The 19,575-nt window shown below is 44.2% G+C and overlaps 2 protein-coding genes across 5 annotated transcripts in view; both read left to right on the top strand.

The window, feature by feature from the left end:
- Positions 1 to 16,408, top strand: part of Klu (zinc finger protein klumpfuss) — a 70,512-nt gene extending 54,104 nt beyond the window's left edge. For 3 of the 4 annotated variants that reach the window (XM_072022696.1, XM_072022698.1, XM_072022697.1), the window contains exon 2: positions 9,760 to 16,408. In XM_072022696.1, coding sequence (XP_071878797.1) covers positions 9,760 to 11,409 — 1,650 coding nt within the window. In that variant the 3' untranslated portion in view covers positions 11,410 to 16,408. Of the gene's footprint in view, positions 1 to 5,141; positions 5,939 to 9,759 lie in introns of those variants that run through there. The other variant, XM_072022695.1, reaches the window with a different exon arrangement.
- Positions 1 to 19,575, top strand: part of LOC139997837 (coiled-coil domain-containing protein 102A) — a 331,009-nt gene that overhangs the window by 300,585 nt on the left and 10,849 nt on the right. The gene's annotated exons all lie outside the window — the stretch shown is intronic.

Here is a 19,575-nt window from a genome sequence, read left to right as displayed (position 1 = left end):
GGTCTCTCAGCTGCTGCTTCTCGCCGGCTCCTTTTTAGATTCTCCGGTCGAGTGGCGGATCGCTAATGATCGTTCGCTGGTTTCACGGCTGCCCGTGCGAGAAGTCGGACGTCGAAGTCGGCGACGCGGAGACGCGAGGAGGGTTGGAAAGGTGCGAAGCGTAAAAAGTTGACGGGAAAATCGCGGGAGAGTTTAATTACCAGAGAGAGAGAGAGAGAGAGAGGGAGAGAGAAAGATGGAGGGAGAGGAGGGCGTAGGTAGCAGCGTGGCGCGCTGCGGATGTCAATCCCAGTTCGTAACGACCGTCGAAGGGATTCCACCGAGTTCGATAACGATCGCTTTGGAGAGTAGCGCGCGGGTTTTCAAATGGCGGCGCCGCATGGCTGACGTTCGCGCGTCTTCCATCTTCGTACGATGGTTCGCTCTAATGGCAGGGAGCGCCGGTTAAATAATTACGTGGCGGTTCAGCGTGTCGGTATTTAAATAAGAACGCGTTTACGCAGGCTCGTCTATCTTGCCGATGGCGGCGAACGAAATGACGCGTTAAATATTAACGCGCGAAGGATCGGTGCACGCGCACAAGCCAACGGTTACTCGAAGAGGTTAAGGGGAAGAAAACGAGCAGCGGAAATGGAGATAAGTTAATAACAGTCGGGATCGGGTAAATGGATCGATTTAGAAGGGGCCCGAACACTGTACCGGGAAACGCGAACCGCTTTCGATAGATTACAGGAAAATTATTTCGTGTAATGCGTTCGAATGGGCCCGAGTTTGTTTTAATAGAATTAGAAATTGCGCTGCGTAGTCGTTTATTATGAAGATCGGTATTTTTTCCTTTTCAAATTAGATGGACGAGTTTTCATTTTGCCGATGTTTTATCGTCTGCTCTTAAGCAGAGCGCGAGTTAAACAAGCTATAAAAGAGAGTCGTAAAAGACGGCAAAAAGTCCAGGTTCTTTTATAATATTTTTAAACCGATGCGAAAGAAAGCGAAGCGCGCGAGGAAAGTGAACTGTTCGAAGAGAAGCAAGTATCGTAAACATTGTTCTTCGATATTGGTCGTTTCTCGCTGTTGGTTTTAGAAGAGAAAGTTCTCGTATTGTTTGGAACACACGCTTCTATACGCCGCTTCCTCTTCTAGACGCATCGATTTCAACGTGATACCGCGAACGATGTGCTTCGATCGATGGTCGATAAAAATACCCTTCGACTTTAATAACTAACGTACAACGATTAGGCTTGAATCCTATAATCTTAGATTACTTCCGTTCGTAACAATTAAAATCAACTGATCTTACTTAAAATATCTTAAACTTAAAATATCGTATTCGCCGCTTAATCCAAAGAGTTGCAAGTTAAAAATCTTCGATTCCTTTCATCCTCTTTCTTCGCCGATAATTCCGCTCCATCTGCGAGGAATATTTGTGGTTATCGCTAAGTTGGAACTTCAAAATGCTCCATATACAACCGGTTTTCATAGAAATTCAACTTCGTACGTGAATCGTCGCGAATCTGAAGGGCAACAAGAAGACGAAGAGGAGAGCGACGAGAAGTTGTCGCGTCACTAAAGCGAGCAGAGGAGAATTGACGTCTTATTAAGCGACGGATAACGTCGGCTAGTCATTTGGAGCGTCAACAGGCAGAAGCGAAGGGCATCGTCCGTTATCATCGAGTCGTCCCGATGCTCGAGTGATTCAGCGAATTCCCAGCGTCCCTTTAGAACGGCATCGGTCAACCGATTACACGCCAATCGGATCGATGGATCGCGCTAACTAGATCGCAAGAGGAGGTTGGTGCTATATCGACTTGTAATCGTGGCTACCGCGACGATAGAGGATCGAATTCATAGATGAATCGTTGGAAATCATGTTGTTGCAACTCGTTTTTATAAGAAAAAGTATTTAAATGTAAATCATTGAAACATCTCAATGTATTATATTTCTACGTGTACTCGTGACATAGCTTTCGCTTGGACAACATTTAATTGAACGTACAAATTTTTCTTGACCAACCTCTTAAATTGTTCCAATATCTCGATTTAATCAATCGTTAATGCAGTGCCTGATAGGATATATAATATGATAAAGATCTTCAATTTGGAGAATCGAAGCTAAAGTTAGAATCAAAGATGAAATCACATATTTCATCGTAATTCATCGCAAACATCAACGTAGTGATCTGTTTCTACTTGGATAAATCTAAGATATAAAAATAAGGTTTTTAAAAATCCATAAATTCTATAGATAGAACGCGTAATGTTTCCAAACTTTCAATCAATAACACGTATCAACTTCGAACAAAGCCCTCTATCCATTATCTTCAAGTTGTACGCAGCGAAAGAGTTAAACGAGGCAGGACCGAGATCGAGCGCTTCGATAATCGCTGTTACCCCATCGAGTCGATCGTCGCTACAGGGCGAATAAATTAATTTCGCTATCCGCGAGATCAAAGCGCGGGCATGAGGATAATTAATAACCTTACCGCGGCGTGACGACGTGTCGCGCGCATAAAATCGAACCAGAACTCATCGAGCGACTTAGAGACACCATGGTCTTGCGCTCACGCAGACCGCAACCAGTGCAATGCAATGCGTGGATTTTCTGGATCAAGTCGTTGATCGTCGTGGAAGTCGTCGTTCCGGTGTCTGAGAAAAAGGACCAGAGACAGGTTTTCGTGGAAAAGAAGCCTGGTCTTCTCGCGGCCTCGCTTGGGGATATATCGTTCGCGAAAAGAGGCAGTGGAGAAGAGCGCGTACTTGGCGATCTACGAGCCTTATAAAATGCTTACAACCATTCCCGGGTGACGTTAAGTATGATAGTCGGTTTTTGCATCTCCCGGGAACGGCGACGAGCCGGACGTTATTTATTGGCCGATGGTAGTCGCGATTAAAAAGCAAGGAAAGTACTTGTCGCGAGCTCGCGACAGAGTTTTCGAGTCCTTAACGATCGAAACGCGTTATAGTACGAGGAAAGAAGCAGAGGACGCTTCTTGGATGCAACCCTTTTGTGCCGATTAAATGTCCTGGCGTCTTATAAGAGGCGTACAGGAAGGTAGGAAAACTGGGAGGTAGATCGAGACTGAATCCGCGAACGTGTTGGTGTCGTGCGTGTACGGTGTACGTACGGAGGGAGAGGAGATAGGTTCGTCGTATAGCTCCTTAAATCAACCCTAGTTGGCCTGTCAACCGAGCGGCGCGCGTTCCCTTTCGCGGCGCACAAATTACCACGCGTTTAATTACCGTCCGATATACGAAGGGGGGCTATTAATCACCACGCCGATAACCCGTAATTTTCCAGCAACGATAAAATCTGTCGCACGACACCGAGTCTCGCGTACGCCGCGACGAACAGCAGCAGCGTATTCGTGACGAGGTATATCTTGCTCTTTCTCTTTGCCCTTTCCCTGTCCACAGGGAAAGAGGATGATCCGCTGTGGAAAGGGAAAAAGGAAGAGCGAGTAGAAGGCAGAGGAGGTGGTATAAAAGAGGAGAAAACGCGCGCGGAATACGATCAAAGAGCGATCCTGTTGCTTCCATATAGATTTTTCTCCCTTCCGCGTGTGCTGCACTTTCTCTTCGCGGCGTCCGTGGGCGTATTCGCGGCGGAAAATAGAGCAGCGGAACTCCCCTTTGACGTCTCGGAGGACGAACAGCTGAAGTCGGACGATCGATAGCCTGGAAACGAGAGCGAGATTGAACATGGTGCAGCGCGACTTAACTGGCTGCCGGTTCCATGACTTTTAACGTTGCTCTTTTTCTCTGTTTTACTTTGATTCGCTGAATTCCCATTGATCGTGAGCAATGGTCGCGAGCAATGGTCGTGAACGTTGATTGGGAAGAAACACAAAATCCGACGATGGGTTTCTCTACCCGTGGCCTATGTAGATACGAACGATTGGCTTCTCTTCGGTAGCCCGTCTGGTTTTTTGGTAGCAGTTTGCCGGAGTCCCACCGCCACCGAACCCAGCTTGCCTGCCCTAAGGCCACTCTTTCCTTCCGAAGGAGGAACGGTGGATGGACGATCGTAGGGATGGATTCGAACTGTTCTCGTTTACGTTCTTCGATCAAACGCAGAGCCCTAGAGACTCTAACCTAGCGACTGCAGAATAATAACGAAGCAATTGCCTTTGGTTATTCTTACGTTTGTCGAATAAAATGATTCTTATACGAATAAAATAGCATTTGCGAGGGAACGAATTTATCGACTTATTAGATATGACGTGTACATCGTGCGGTGAGTTTCGGTGAAGGTAATTAAGAATGGAAGGGAAAGTTACAGCTGTTTCCAGCTAATTCGACGATGTACGACAACAGGTTGTATAGGAAGGGTTCCCTTTGCGGTGTGGGAGAAACGTGTCTCGATGCGGGCGCCGGAACAAGTTTCTTTGATTTTCGTTTTGCTTGACGAGGTGTCTCGTCGTCTTGTTCGAACCGCTCGACCAGCTGAGTAAGGTTGCCTATAAAACTCCCTCTTCGATGAATATAATTGTCCTTGGTGTTTTAACCTTAACCTAACGATATACAAATACCTCGTTCGATTCTATAATTTAACAAAGATATATTCAAAGTTCAGTTGATACAATATGAAAGTTGATTTGATATTGTTATCTCAGATCGATGTATATAAAAATTATTTTTGATAGTTTGACATTATCTGTCTCGTGACATGCTGACATTTTATTATTATAACCACTTAATTATTAAAGACCATCGTAAGAGAAGGAAATCACGATTATATAAGCCACGAATATATAAATATTTAATTGCAGAAATAGGAAAGAAAAATTCATATATGCATTTTATATAGTCGTGTGCTTGAATTGATTCGCAAGCGGTTCGTATCCATCGTCGGAGCAACGGAGCACCCGGTATATGGACAGATCGAGCGGCAGAGAAAGATCAAGCGCTACACCCACGCCCATGTCTCAACCTGTTCTGTTTCTCCCGTCGAGCCGCGGTTACAGGTGCCTCCCCGAGGGCATTCCTGCTGGAATTCTTCACCCATGATCTTCTCCCGGGCCTCCTGCAAATTCTCGTGACGCAGTTGCGTCGCGGCTTACCGCCTTCGCTTCAAATCGTCCCCAAACATTCCTCCTCCTCCTCCTCTTCCTTCTTCTTCCTATCCAATATTTACCTTCTCCCTTGTCTTGATATTCTCTGTATTCGCTTCTATTTAGAGATCCATTACACGCTGTATTCTCTTTAGAGATACATTGTCAAAGACACCGGAGGTGCGTCGAACGTGCCACTCGAAGGAATCTAACTAGCCGATTAAGTTTCTCCTCTCTCTAACGTAACACGGTGATCGCGTTGCGTAATCGGTGACGCAAAGCGACGCCCGTGGTGATTTCTTCGAACGCCGACGCGTGTCCAGTCGAATCAGCCTCAAAACGAAATTGGCCGACCATTAAGCTATTCTAAATGCCCTTCGACGATGTGTGGTACCGGAGAGGCAGGATACTCCGAGAGAGAAAGGAAGCGCGTGGACGTGTGGCGCGAGCAGACCTCTCGAGTTTCACGAAACTCTGTCGTTTCGTGCGTCGATCTCTGCCGAGCAGGCTTCGCGAGCGTGGAATATAATCGTTGGACGCGGAGCAGGACCCTTCGGTGTCCCGTGATGGGCAGAGTCAAAAGAAACGCAGACGAGGGAAGGAATAAGAAGAAAACGAAGAAGCAGCAAGCAGGAGGAAATAGGAAGAAATAGAAGACGAAGAAACGGAAAGGGGAAGAGTGGATGGCAGCCACGCACGCCCACACCTCCTCGTCGGGGACCTGTTCTCGGCTTTTACGTTCTGACATCTTTTCACTCCGTTTACGAGTCCCCTTTACGTTTTACGACCGATCATCGGGGCCCTTTCTCTCAGCGAGATTCTACCGACCGTACTCGGCCGAGGCGAAGGGAAAAAGGAGGATCCAGGGAAACAACAAGACGATCATCACGGTAGGAAGAACAGGCACGCCGAAGACCGCCGTGAGACTCGTTATCCGCCGTCGATCTTTCGATGCCCGATACCGAATATCGCGGATATCTTCCTGTGAAATGGAAAATGGAAGTGCATCGATGCTCGGATCCTCTGTATAAAGGGAGATCGCGTCGATAGGGATTACGACGTGCATCGGCCAGGCCGCATATCTGACCGATGAACTTGAGTGATCGAATGCGAAAGATAAAAGTATATTACGCTACAATGTAGTCTTATGGAGCAAGGTTGTTTGTATGTTATTAATAGGACGGGCGTGATTCATCTTCTTACACTGCAGTTTATGATTGTGTTACAAGCATGCTGTTTATGATATACCGATGTAAGTTGATTTAGTCGAGACGATTCCTTTTAGGAATTAGAGGTTGATCGTGTTTGTTTAATTCGTTCGTTCGATACTTCCGCTAAATTGGTGCTTTTCTTTCGACAAATTTTAACGAGAATAATAGTCGGAGGAAGAAAGACCTACTCTTTTCGAAAAGCGTTTAAGGGATACTTTGAAGAACAATTAATTTAGAAAATACTTTTAAACGTTCCAGCTACCGATCTCTAACATTCCTATTCTATATAAAAGCAGTCGGTCAATATTATTTTTAGAACTTCTTACCACTTGTAACTACTTCTCATAAATAATCTACTATCTAATTTGCCGCGAATGATATATTACCACGAATACATCATATCCAAATAACTATATAACTAAAGCGATCACACGGAACCCAATAAATATATACAAATTACATTTTAATCAATCGCAAGAACTAAAAATCCGAAACCGGTAATTTCGACAGATTTGATAATTCCGGTCTCAATTAACCGCGCCTACACCCACATACCTTCTTAAATTTCTGTACCAAACTTCCAACCTCAATTTTCACACTCGAATTAATCTCACGATCTTACGAACGTCACCCATTCGTCACTCAATCTTTCCACCGGAAAGAAATTCAAGAAGCCTCGCGAAGGTGTAAAGTTGAAGGCCATTCGGCTTCACCGCGTGTCGCAAGCGCTGGCCGCCGAGTATTTCTGCGTAATTGAAGCGGGCATTGCCGCAAGTTTCCGCGGAGTTGATTTTCCGCGCGCTTGATACTCCGCGAGGCATTCGCACGCCTTCGCCATGAAAGGATTCGTACCGCGGCGAGAGGAACACGCGTGGTTTAAATCGAATTGAAAGAGCTGCGCGGTAACCGCGCACGTGTACGCGCTGGAATGTGATAGGCTGGAATCGCTGGAAAGTCTTCGCCGGGACATCTGTGTCGCGGCCTCGCCTTCCGGGAACGCGAATTTCTATTCCACCGATGCGACTAATTGCGCTGGAAAATCGTCATTCTCGTCGTCTTCTTCGCGCTGCCAACGTTAAACGCGTCGATTTCACGCGCCGATGCATGCTTCAGGTTACGCGAGTCGTAAAAGGGCGGCACGTTTCATCCGCGTTAGTCACCGGGTATATATTTTACGAATAATCGCCGCAATAAATCGAGATTGGAAATTTCAACGATTCACGTTCCCCGTTTAATTTATTGGGGGTAATTTAGGTAATCGACGCGGCTCAAGCCGTTTCAGTTTATGGAAAGAATGGTGAAGAGGGAGGTTACTTACGACCTATAGAGTCACGGATTTTCTCTAGTTTTTCACCGGAATCTTATTGTATGTAGGTTGTTGTATCGTTCGGGTATCGATGCGACATACAACGAAAAAGGTTTGTAGTCGAATGGAAGATACAAAATATGCGGAGGAACCACAAATTTATTACAATACTTGATCGCTTACGCGGTATTTCTTGTCGATCGAATTGCCATTGTCTAAATATTGGCTTTACGAAAATGACGATCCAGTGAGGCGGAAAACCTCTTTGACGCAGCTTCTGCGCGTGTTTCAAAGTTATTTACTTTGCAGATAACGGTATAGGCTTAGAAAGACTTTGTGAATGGTCCTTTATAGTCGTTAAGAGGAGATTAGCGCATATGAAAGTAACTATTTTGACGAATAACGTAGTTTTTCTTTTCTGTGATAGAAAAAACGACACAGGCGTACGACAATAACAGAAATGACAAATGACAGTGTATTGTACATAAAGTTATCTTTCTCGTTGTTCGTTAATTTCATAGCTAGACTTTCCGAGAACCTAATTTCGTAGAATAGCCGATAAACATGCTGGATATCACGATCACAATGATTTCGTGGTGATCAATTATTTCGCCATAGACGGGTTGCAGTGGACGCGCGGCAGGCGATATTACAAGTTTTATGGCGTCCCTGGACGGGTCCCCTGTAACTTCTCTGCAGTCAGAGACGGAAAGTCGCCTACACCGAAAAACGGGGGGTTCAGCTCGATTCGTCGTTTGTACACGTTGATTCATGCGCTCGCAGCGTCTGTCTCTCTCGCGCGCCATTTAAATTTCAAATAGTCCGCTGGATACACCTCTCGACTTGCACGTGGTTTTATGACAAAGTGCCGTTGTCGCATCGAACAAGACGAGTCCTCTGGTCCGTGCATGGTTCCATTAAAATAAACACACCGCAGAAGGAACTGTAAGCGGCGTGGGAACTTTCGCTTACTCGTCGTAATCACATTCATCTTTAATCATCTTTCATTCGTTGGAACGGAATTTTAACGTTTTTGAAGACGTGAATTTTTGTATATCGAATCCACGTATAAGAATGAGACATAATTTCTATTATTTACACCAATAGTTATACAACCTATACGAAGTCTAGGTTTTGCACCATTGAACCATTAAATTATTATCAGCAAAGTTAGAAATTATCGATATTAATGAAATTTTCTCGTATGACGGTAACAAATTTGATGAGAAAACAAATAAATCTGGTTACCTGACTCGACATAAGATTGTAAAATTGTAAAATCTAAGCCTATAACCTATAATCTGCAACTTGTAAATCGACTAATATTATTTATTGCTAAGTTATCGTGTAAGAGAGTCTAATTACGCGAATTTTTATCCTTCGACAAGTTTCGATCGAGTTAGCCAACTACGCTTGAACGATCAGGCGATCGACGAGTTCCCCTTTCAACTGTGTCTTCCAATTTTAATGAATATGCGAAAAGTCGTTCGAGGCGACAGATCGAACGTCATCGTTCACAGCGACACGTGCGGCGTCGCGTCTATTCGATCGCGTAGCCACGCTCGATTCGCGCCATCAATGCCATCTCGGTAAGCGAAATCGATCGATCGCGCGATCGTCTCACCTTTTATTTAATGGCTACACGAAGCTCAATGACGGGCGGTCAACCTGTACCATGTCGGCGAAAAAATAGCGCGGACGCATTAATCGTGATTTATTGCGACCGCGACACGAGTCTTCACGAACGGTGGACGTCGCGTTCTGTTTTTCGTTACATAGGTCGATATCGACCTGCTGTTGGCCGATCGAAAGCTCGACTGTCCTGCTGTTCCCTTGTCGCGTCCCTGGTTCGTCGCATCCATTCGGTAAGCAAGAAACTACAGGCGTAAAAGGCGAAGTTTCTCTCCGTCTTGCCCGAGACTCTGGACTAATGACGCGGATCCTTTGAACGCGCGTAATGGCGAATCGTCGGGCGGATAACCGCGAGATAAGGTCGCGTAAGCGTAGCGCGTGCATGCCGGAGATCCGCGTTCGCGTCCGGCACTAAAAGGATGATTCACGAAATTACGCGGTGTCGAGAGCGATCTCATAAGCAATCGGAAATGAGCGCGCCGCGGAGGCTGTAATTTAACAATATCCGAGATTACAGGGAAGGAAAAGAGAAGTAAGAGTGGCGTGGTTTTCGTTGTTTCAGGACGAGGTGGGAGGCAGTACGGTGGTAGCCGAGGGTGTAGTAGGCGGCATAAAGGGCCCAGGCGGCGGGTGCCGCGCATCCTCGATGACGATGGCCGAGAGCGCCGTGGAGGACGCTGCAGCCGCGCCCCCGGGTCCGGCCAAGCCGCCACCGCCCTCCTGTACCAACAATAACACCCTAGCGGCGACTGCGAACCGGAACCATCGGAACCTCCGCAGAAGGAAACGTCTGGACCAGGTCTTGGACATTCTGCAACACCGGAGTTCGCCGTCGGAGGGTGAAGTATTGAAGTTCGAGGGAAGCGTACCAGCGTCCGAAGAGGAAGAGGACGTGTTCGGTTCGCCCAGGTCGTCCTCGAGATCAGCCACGGATCCACCGTCCGGTATCAGTTTGCTGCCCCTGAGGCTGAAGAGCGAGGAGCCCGTGACGTCTACCGAGGAGGAGTCGAACGCGAACGAGACCAACACCGCCGACCAACAACAGCAGAATCATCATCCTCATCATCCGCACTATCACTCGCATCACCATCGTCACCGGCACAGGCATCATCACAGAAACAGCAATGCCAATCACCTGTACGATCAGCTTCACCCGCCTCATCAGAGATCCTCGGTGCCGAAATATGCGGGGTGCACCTGCGTTCAGTGTTCCCAATCGACAACCCCTCCGATGGTGCTACCTTCGCCGACATCCCCGTTGACTCCTCTCACACCGCTCACTCCGTTAACTCCGCTCACTCTGCCGCCGTTGACGCCGGGATCTCTATCGTCGTACAGTTTCGAGCACTACATGCACACCAAGTACCTGCCGGATATCTTCAGAGGACGCAGTCACTCGGACTCGGACCTGGTGCCAGGATGGGACCAGAAGCCGCCGCTCTCGACCTCGTCCGTCTTCTTCAACCATGCGTTGAGGAGCGGTTTCTTGGAGAGCGACACGACCAGTCCTCAAGAGTCGCCGTTGGATCTTTCGATGAAGAGTCTAATGGCGTCGGCCGCGGCGGCAGTTTCCGGTAGACCGCCGGCTCTCCAGTTACTCCCACCGGGGATCGTGTCGAGGGGCTCGGTGAGCGTTCCAGTAGTAAAAGGCGACGTGGCGTCGCCGACGACGAAGGAGAGCGTCGCCGTGAGGTACAACCTCGAGGTATCTCCCGTGGTAGAGGAGATGCCGCCCGGGGCGGACGTGGCGTACGTTTGCCCGGTCTGCGGGCAAATGTTCAGTTTGCACGATCGTCTCGCCAAGCACATGGCCTCGAGGCATCGCAGACAGGGTCCTCAGGACGCGTCCGCGAAGGCGTACCTCTGCGACGTATGCAAGAGGAGTTTCGCCAGGTCGGACATGCTCACCAGACACATGAGACTGCACACGGGCGTCAAACCGTACACGTGCAAGGTTTGCGGCCAGGTATTCAGCAGGTCGGATCACCTGAGTACCCATCAGAGGACGCACACAGGCGAGAAACCGTACAAGTGTCCGCAGTGCGCGTACGCTGCCTGTCGCAGAGACATGATCACCAGGCACTTGAGGACCCACGCCAGATTTCCCGACGTTCAGACGCCTAAGAGCGAACCTGGCCTTCTTGCCGGCGAGGATAGCCCCGCGTTTGCGCAGGAGTTGGCCTCCCCTTCGGCAACGATCAAGGCCGAATGACGACGGCCAGGTGGATGACCGCCGTGTTTCTCGCCCGTGATTCCAAACGGATTTCAAGAAGGTGAGCGACCAGCTTCGACGAACGGCTTCAGCGCCGAAGTTGCAAGGTCTCGACAGAGACGATGACAAGACACGAGGATCGCAGAGGACAACGACGGAAGGCAAGATCGATTCGTCTGGGTGGAATTGGCCCAACGATCGACGAGATCCTACGATTCGGTTAGAATTAAGGAAATTTTTCGTTGTCGAGGGATTTTGCTATTTTCCTAATATTTCGCATAAAATCGTCGTTATCGTATAACGAAATACATAGCGTTATCGGTCTTGAAATTTTACGCGTTTTTTAACAGTATTATATGGTATTCGTCTTCCCCGTTGTTTCTCCGAGAAACTCGTGCGACGTTTATCTTCCGGAGTCCTTTGTTGTTCATCGAAGACTTGGCTGTTCGGAGATCATTTCGGAAATGACTGTCGTCTCGCGTGAAATATTCGTTTTGTATCTGGAAATTTAACAGACTGTCAAATGATTCCTCTATTCGCGTAAAATAGATCGATTCTTTTCGACATTGCAAACTTTTTTATTTATTTCCTATTTTCTATTGAACCGCGAGAGTATCCGTTCATCGTCGGAATTTCTCCGAACAACCGATCACTGTTAAACGATGGTTAGTCTCTCTCAGTCGATATTCTTGCGCACGAAACGGAAACGATTTAAAAGCATTCCCGCGGGAATTGCGTGTTTGCTTACGCATATCCGCGCTTCGAAGGTTCGAAATTCGAAACATGACACGCGAAAGCTTCGGTATGTTCAAGATACTCGCGATCTTCTCGCGATGTCAATCTTACATCGAAGCGTTTCGTTGTTTCGCGAGATACTCGCTCGTCGACCTCGTCTCGCGAAGAAGGAGATGAAAAGAGGAGAAACTTGTGCCAAATTTTCACAGTCGACCCGTTGTTAAGCCTCGTTCACATGGTTACATATCGGTCGAGTTGAGTACGTTGAAGAAAAGATCGTTGGTGACGTTCGTCATCTTTATAGTAAAGGAACACACTTGTCTCTTTCTCCAATCCGGTACCATAATCATTTCATTCTCGTTTCCCGTTTTGTTGGACTGTAAATTAATTATTTAAACTCTCGATTATTTTAAACTATTTTTTCATAAAATGGTTTTAAAATAAAACTAAGTGGCTTGTAACGATTTTTTCAGAAGTACGACAGACATGAAAATAGATTCGTCGTTTCAAGGAAAGCTGGTGAAAGTAATATTTATTCGTCAACAACGATCTTTCCAAAACTCAAACGTTGTTACTCAAAAACGAAATCCTCAATCGAGACTATCGTTTGGTTGTTGAGAAAAGAACACTGTTAGCTATTATAACGACTATTAAAACAGGAAAGAGAGAGAGAGAGAGAGAGAGAGAAAGAGTGTGTGTGTGTGCGCATCCATGTTGCTTTATTGGGTGTTGTGAACTTCCTGTCGACAGCGTCGTGTTATATATTTATCGAAAATTCGTTTGTTACTCGCGAAAACAGCGTGAAAAGGGAAGGCAGTCGAGCGCTTTTGGAGGCTGCCTTTCGAGAAGATTTCAGTCTCGAGAAGAGAGAAAGGACGCAGATGGATCCGCGAGACGCGACGTTTTTCCTTCGTGTGCGAAGGAAAATGACAGAAACGAAATAAAAACTAAGAGAAAGAGAACGAACGTAACCGTACCTGCAGAAAGAAAGAAACTTAAAGCATAATAAAAGCGTTTAGATGTAACGTTAATTAGTGGGTAACGTTAATATTATTATTGCGTTTTATTATTATTATTATTATTATTATTATTATTATTATTATTAATATGGATATTAATATTAATATTATTATTATTATTATTATTATTATTATTAACATCATTCTCATATTGTAAACTGTTCGGAGTGAGAATGTTGCGAAAAGCGTGCGTAAGAAAGAGAGGAAGTTATTTTTTTATACGAAGATACTTTGCGAAAGGGTCGCGAGAGAGGTAAAGGAAAAGGAACACCGAGCGCGGGCTACGAGTTATCTAACGGTAAATTCATTTAGTATCGAAATTTGCAAAAATTTAAGATCGAACTTAAAGGGTATATTCTCCTGTTTAAAGGAAGGACTAGTCCCCTGTCGGAGTTCTCTTCCAAAGTGGCGCTCTCTCGCGAAGCAGGTGGGCGAAACGCCTTCGACCACTTCGCGTTTCCGGTCCACGGTGACCAATTCATTAACTAGTGTATTTCGTCGAAGCGCGGTCTGAATTCGACCGTTCGGGATTTCACGGTGCGGACGATACCTCGAAAAAAATACTCACTGGTTCGACTGACGAATTGCGTTCTCGCGATCGCGAGAAAGATGACAAACGTGTACTCGACTATCGAACCTTTTGTCGACAGACGCTTTAATTGAAAGCTTGTTACAAATTTTGAGAAAAAAAAAGAAAAAAAAAGAAAGAAAAATTTTATTAAAATTGAAAAGAAATACGCGGCAATCGGAAATAATTAGAATTAAAATCACAAAGCGAGTGGTAAATAATCTTGTCGCGAATATCAAATGTGATAGAGATGTGTCGAAAAAGCGCCGACGACACAGTGTGTTCGCGTATGACGTTTCATCGGAGACTACACGCGGTGTCAGCTATATACTTCAACCTTGCTCAACCTCGACCGTTTCGCCTTTTTCCTTGCCATAACTCGGCCGCTGTCCAGTGTGTCTCCCGTTCGTGACCACGGTAAAACGGGCAGTGACGAATATCGCGAGTCACGCCCTGTGTAAACACGCACGATGCTCATCCGTATTAACACACGCGACCACACATGATATTGCATAGATATGTATATATATAATATATATACACGCTCATAGACACAGAGACAGAATACAATATTGTACATCCATAGACGCGTTGTTCAGGAAATACACGGTGGTAAGGTGCGCGTTGAAAGACGCGCGCGTAGTTGAAAGGCGCGCACGCGCAGGTACGTATATCTGTATTTTTGTATACCGATGTTTTTTCTAATTAGTCTACCGTTTTAAGCGTTTCGAGAAGGAACGGAACGTGTAATTAGCCGTTAAGGGGAAACTGTCGCTCTCTGCTTGCCATTTTAACTTGCCTCTGTCGATCGAACGATTACTCGGAAGGCGGCTTGTCGGAGTGACAAGAGAAGGATACACGAGGGAGAGACCTCGAGGCGGAAGGTTTCGTTTGATGGGCCTCGACGTTTTCTTCGCAGAGATTATTCGTGTTTCGAAACTTTGAAATTACGACGTTTTGTAAATTCAGAAACTTATATTTTGATATCGTGAGAAATTGTGCAGTTTGTTTTTGTTATTTTTTATTTTCTATTTTTCTTTTTTTTTAAATGATATTTTTGTCGTTTCTTTTTTCATAATTATTTTCTTCCTTTTTCTTTTTTTTTTTCGATATGAAATCACAAGGATAAATTTGAATGACATAAATTGAAACGAAATGGTTGTCCGATCTATTAAATTTTCGTTGTATCGAAACTTCCGATTCGATATCTGACCTTCGCGCGATTCAACCTTAAACCTGAGAGAATCTCTCGCGCAACGAGCCCTTTTTCGCTTGATGAGACGTATGTAGATTGAAACGAAACGATATAGAAGGGACATAATTGTATAGTAAAAGAAAGACAAAAGAATAAGAAAGATGCGACACGCTCGTCGTGTCTGCAGGCAATTAAGCGATCGCCGTGCCAGACAACCTGTTCTTGTAATTATTAACACTCATTTAGCCATTCGTATGATTATAATTATTTCTATTATTATTATTATTATTATTATTATTAATTATTAATATTATATTATTATTATTATTAATTATTATTAATTATTATGCCTAGTTACGTTGTTAAGTGATTAATCATGTTTAATGCTTCTATTATTTATTTTGTTATCCTATTCGCAAATCAAGCTTCCTATTTTTCGTCCTATTCTTACATTCTTCCTATCCTTTTTCCCTTGTTTCTCGTTTCATCGAAAAATCCTGTCCGATTCTCGTTCTTTTCAGGATGAAGAAGAGCGCTCGGTTTCAATTACAAACATCCGTCGCATTTATAAGCTCGTATTCCAGCTTCTTCTCCGCCCTTCCGCGTCATTTCCTCTTCTGCACATTCTGCGCAAAAGAAGTAAATGGCAAGGAACAACGAGAACGGTCTTTCCCGCGATGATTTTTACGGTTCCGTGACATTCTGTTTACGTTTTGTATAACGACGAACAAGAGATTCGACAAAAGAAAAAGGAACAAAAAAAAAAAAGAATAAAAATAAGACGCTCACAAGGGTTTCTGTAAATTATTGCCGACGACGATTGTGTATGTTAATTTATAAATTATGTTGTGTTTACGAATCGTGCCAGAATGGAAAAAAAATATAATTTTTCAACGAACTGCCACGCGCGTTTTCATTCACTCCATCACGAATCATTCCAACGTATTCCCCAATTTTTCCTTCTTTATTTTCATCTTTCTTTTTCTTACCTTAGGTCTTTCCATTCGATTCTTTTTTTATTTATTTTCCTTTTATTCGTGAGTTTATTTCATCCGAAAATTATCACGAAAACGGTGCCGTGCCTTCATCGTTGTAGCGTTTCGAAGGAGATTGGGGTGTCGCCGAGCCTCGTCGAATCATAGAATACATATCATCTTTTAAGGCTGAAGATACACGGTAAAAGCGTACGTAGAAGATGAAATATTTTTTCATGGTCGGTGAAATAATACAGGAAAAACTCAGCAACTGTATCTGTCTATTACTTGCGTACGATCAGTGTTGCGCAAAACGAATCGACGATTGCATGTCTTCACGGCCTTTTTTTAAAGGAAAGGGCTCGAACGGATTTTGCGATGTTCCCTTTGTACCCGTTTCTACGATCACGAGTCGATAATCCTTGTATCTGTACATCGAACAACAAACTGAATCTGTATGTTGCTGCACTCTTACGATGAAAATATATATACACGTTAATTGTTTCTACATTGACTGTGATTTATCAACGAACTTCACCAAACTTCATTAGCTTTCACGAGTTGCTGTGAATGCGCGCGTAAGTAAAACTTGTTGTTAATTCATTTCACACCGTGACTATATCAGTGCAATTGTAAAACTAAACGTCATTGGAAAATCGTAATATTGTATCGATATAATTACTGGACTAAAATTGTTCAACAAACCAATCATATTTCGAAAAATAAAAATCTTTCTATTTATAAAAAAAAAAGATACAAATTCCAAATAATTACATACCTATCGTTAATAAATCAATCGCACGATTTTCTTAAAATAACGCCAGTAGATGTAATAAGAAAGAGACATGCTTCGAATTACAATTGCAAAAGAAATAATAGAAGGAGAATAAAAGGAAGCGAAATAAATCCAACCACAATCGGTAAAGGAAGAATACAAGAGACGAATTGTTAGCCGGATAAAATTTCGTTCGACAACGTGCTGACTCGATACATTTACCGAGGTGGACGCACGATGAAAATAAAACGACGCGCGGATGTTCTTGGCTCGAAAATATTATTCCGCTGCGTTTTCGATGATTAATTCTCGCGATGCACGCGATCGGCAGGTAGTATGTTCTCTGTACGCCGCGAACATCCGTGGCCGTGATTCGCGTGTACGCGCCACGGGACCGAACAGCATCACGAGATCACCGAGTGCCGCGCAGCCGTTTATTTTCTCCGCGCCCAACTCTCCAATGACCCGAAATCGAAGCCGAGAGAGAAAGGCAGGGACGCGAGTAACCACGTTGAAATTCGTTAGAGGAACACGTTTTTTTTTTTTTTTTTTTTCTTATGGGAATACGTTACTCAAGCGGTTGATACTCGAGCGGCCCATCTCATATAATCGTCTGACGAAATACACGCTAATAGTATCCGGTCCTTCAACGAATCTGTTACGGTGGTGGATTCAATTTGTTTCTTTTCTATTTAACGAGACGGTATAGCGTTGCTGATTTGTACGAGGGTACGAATGAAATATTCATAGTTTGTAGGAAAAGTAGATAAATGTCAGACGTATCTGAATCAGTAAGTCGGATTTCGTTTCTTTCAATTAGTAAGAGAATCCATGAAACTTGATGGTGATGGGATCGAACAAGGTACTGGATGACATAAATTTAAAGAGTGAAAGATTTGTAAATTTACATTGTACGAAATTTGAATATTCGAATATTTGCAAATTTGGAAGCGTGTAAGTAAATTTAACGCTACACTGATTCTACTTTCAACGAGAGAAATCTCACCGTACGTGTCCAAAATATTCTTACGAGTTTATCTCCGCCCAATCGCAGAGTGCATTTCGTTCACCTTTCGACCTGAGTGTTTAAATCTCGCCGGTAGATTACACGTTTAATTATGGGATCGATTACGCCGCCGCGAGATATCTCGATCGATAACCCGAGCCTCGACTTCTCGTTCATCAAAGCGGCTTTCTGTTCTCGTTAAATCAAGACCATGACTTCCGACAGAAACCGCGATTGCTCTATTTGATCAATAGCAACGTTCAACGGTTGTCCGAATCTCGTTTAAAAACACCGAGCAAGAGCGATGGATAGCAAATGGAGTGATTATTGCTTGAAAGTGCAGTCTCACTTATCGCGATCGACTCGAACGCGTCATCCATTGACGTTTATTCTAATCTCCATGAAAAACATTTCCTACTTGCGATCGATATTCAGCTCGTGAAAACCAAGTAAAGATAAATGACGAATCTCTATTTAACACGTTGATTACTCTCATATTGTGCGCGATAAAGAACTTAGATATCAGGTATCGGGGTATTATACAATACAATGACAGCTATCAACGGTGGATCGTTAAAACAAAATACAAGAAAAGTAATGAAATTGTTCAAACGAGCGTACAAAGCAAAAGCAAAACGGAGCCTTCGTTGCACAGCTTCACAGTAGATATCGTCGGTTCTATTTCTACGCACGGCTACGTAAAAATACAAATCAGCCAAGTACGAAATTAAGAAATTGTAGCATCTTTGTACAACGATGTAAGACAATATCGAAGCCATAACGAACATGTGACAAAAGACAAATACGTACTACGTAAGATTCAAGTAACTTGAGCGCTGACTGCTGTAACGATATATGTATGTACTATAATAGCATACTTATGTCCAACAAAGCGCTAAATTGCACTCTAACGATTTTTACGTACGTTGAATCTCATGTTTTGAAATCTTCCACAAAGTAAAGTATAATAGGTGCAGAAATGAATGCAAAACCTTTGACAAAAAAATTAACAAAATAATATAATAATAATAATAAATGTAATAAAATAAACAGAAAATGACGAACGACGATAATACAAGTAACAGTAATAAAGATAAAAATAACTGTGAGCAAAAGGAAGTGAAGAAAGGGTGTAACCAGGGTGTACGTACCCGGAATAAAAAAAAGAACAGCGCGGCAGCCTCGAGGATGCTCGAAATTTTACGAAAAGCAACACAGGTGACGGGGGCATTAAGGGATGTACAAGGTTGTTATCGCGTGAACGCATAATAACGTTCGGCTTGATTTACGTTACGCCCGGGATTTCAGGTGGATATCTCATTATACCGCGTATTATATGCACGCTCGGCTCAAGGTGTACGTGAGATAGGTGTGTACATTGTACACGCATATCGGCGCGCTCGTATCCTGTTCGCCGGCCGATCGATAGCCCGGATAAGTGGTAATGGAATAATCGACGTTCCGTGTAAAGGATATTCGGATAATCAGGCATCCCGATGCGCCATATCTCCATAGCAATATCCGGTGACACAGTTTTTCAAATATTCGCACACTATCGGCGGGAATCACCGCGCGACCGGTCGACCGTCCCGCGAACCGGTTACCGGAAGAGGGAGAAACTTGTAATTGGATTAACGGACCATTGTCAGTCTTATCTTAATCGCCTTTTATGCGTTGCGCGTTGTTTACGACTGGAAATTGTTGATCGACATTTCGTACAGCCAACGATCAAGTCGTAGATACTAACGATTTTACGATACGACGTTTTGTTATTCCTCCGTTAGGTTTAGAAGAAAATTCTATGCTCTTAATTCTACGCTCCGTACGCTTCTTTTAAAGCAACAAGAATTTTCATTCTTGAAATATTTCCATCGTCATTTAAGTGCCGATCCTT

Source organism: Bombus fervidus, chromosome 2 (assembly GCF_041682495.2).
Source record: "Bombus fervidus isolate BK054 chromosome 2, iyBomFerv1, whole genome shotgun sequence".
NCBI lineage: Eukaryota > Metazoa > Arthropoda > Insecta > Hymenoptera > Apidae > Bombus > Bombus fervidus.
Note: the sequence above shows the minus strand (reverse complement) of the source record. Positions and strands in the feature narration are given on the sequence as shown.